The sequence below is a fragment of the Elephantulus edwardii genome, unplaced genomic scaffold (assembly GCF_000299155.1).
Source record: "Elephantulus edwardii isolate Elephantulus edwardi_28Jun2011 unplaced genomic scaffold, EleEdw1.0 scaffold00129, whole genome shotgun sequence".
NCBI classification, from domain to species: Eukaryota; Metazoa; Chordata; class Mammalia; order Macroscelidea; family Macroscelididae; genus Elephantulus; species Elephantulus edwardii.
In genome coordinates this window covers 2655492-2656372 of record NW_006399879.1, presented here as the reverse complement: position 1 = coordinate 2656372, position 881 = coordinate 2655492, and the positions used below count along the sequence as shown (strand labels likewise).

The 881-nt window shown below is 67.9% G+C and overlaps 1 protein-coding gene across 2 annotated transcripts in view; it reads left to right on the top strand.

Moving 5' to 3' along the window:
* The first annotated feature begins 436 nt into the window (after positions 1-436).
* The window catches only part of ATP5I (ATP synthase, H+ transporting, mitochondrial Fo complex, subunit E), a 2385-nt gene continuing 1940 nt past the window's right edge, over positions 437-881 (top strand). For both annotated transcript variants that reach the window (XM_006893585.1, XM_006893586.1), the window contains exon 1: positions 437-472. In XM_006893585.1, coding sequence (XP_006893647.1) covers positions 437-472 — 36 coding nt within the window. The remainder of the gene's footprint in view (positions 473-881) is intronic.

Below are 881 nucleotides of genomic sequence, written 5' to 3'. Positions count from 1 at the left end.
TGATGTAAACTGAACCTGTTACTGTTAGGTGCCATCAAGTCGACAACGACTCAGCCACCCCATGGCAAACAGATCGGAACCTTGCTCTGCATTTGACATGCAGTGTGCGGGCCTCGGCTTGGACCGGGAAATGTTAGGGGAGGATCTGCAGTGCGGCTGACGGTGGTCGGGGCAGCCGGGGATGGGGGCGCGGCCGTGGGGAACCCGAGGATGCAAGGTGGGAACCCCCAAGTGCACCTCTGCTTATGGAAAACGGACTGCGCGCCCAGAGCCCCCACTGCGCAGGCGCAGCGTGAGAGCCACCGGTCGGGGCGCGCTCGGTGACGTCCCACGCGCGCTGAGCCGACGGCGCATGCTCAGAGACTCCAGCGGCGCTTCCCCGTTGCGCCTGCTCGGCGTCCCGGGTTGTGCTTCCGGTACGAAGGTCAGGGACAAGATGGTGCCCCCGGTGCCGGTCTCTCCGCTCATCAAGGTGAACCAGGCTTGGCGGCCGCGGTCCCCGGTTCTGGGGTCTGCATGGGCCGCCGCGTGTCCAGCCCTGCGCCCCGTGTTTCCATCCCCCCGGTGTCCGCCCGCGTCCCTTTCACCCCGGCCCTGCGCCCTCCGGCCACACCGCGCTCCTCGCTGCTGCCCCTCCGCGCCCCCGGCGCTGCACCTCTGCCCGGCGGCCCCCGACCTGCACCCCGCTCTCCTCTCGTGTGTCCCGGCGGCCCCCGATCTGCACCCCGCTGTTCTGCTCCTCTCGTGTCCGTACCCCCGCCCTGTAGTCAGCTTTTGTCCTCGTCTCGGCCCCCCACATTCCTGCACAGCGTCCACCGACCTGCACCCCGCTTTCGTCCCTCTTTTCTCAGCCCTCCGCATTCCCTGTATCTACATCCCGC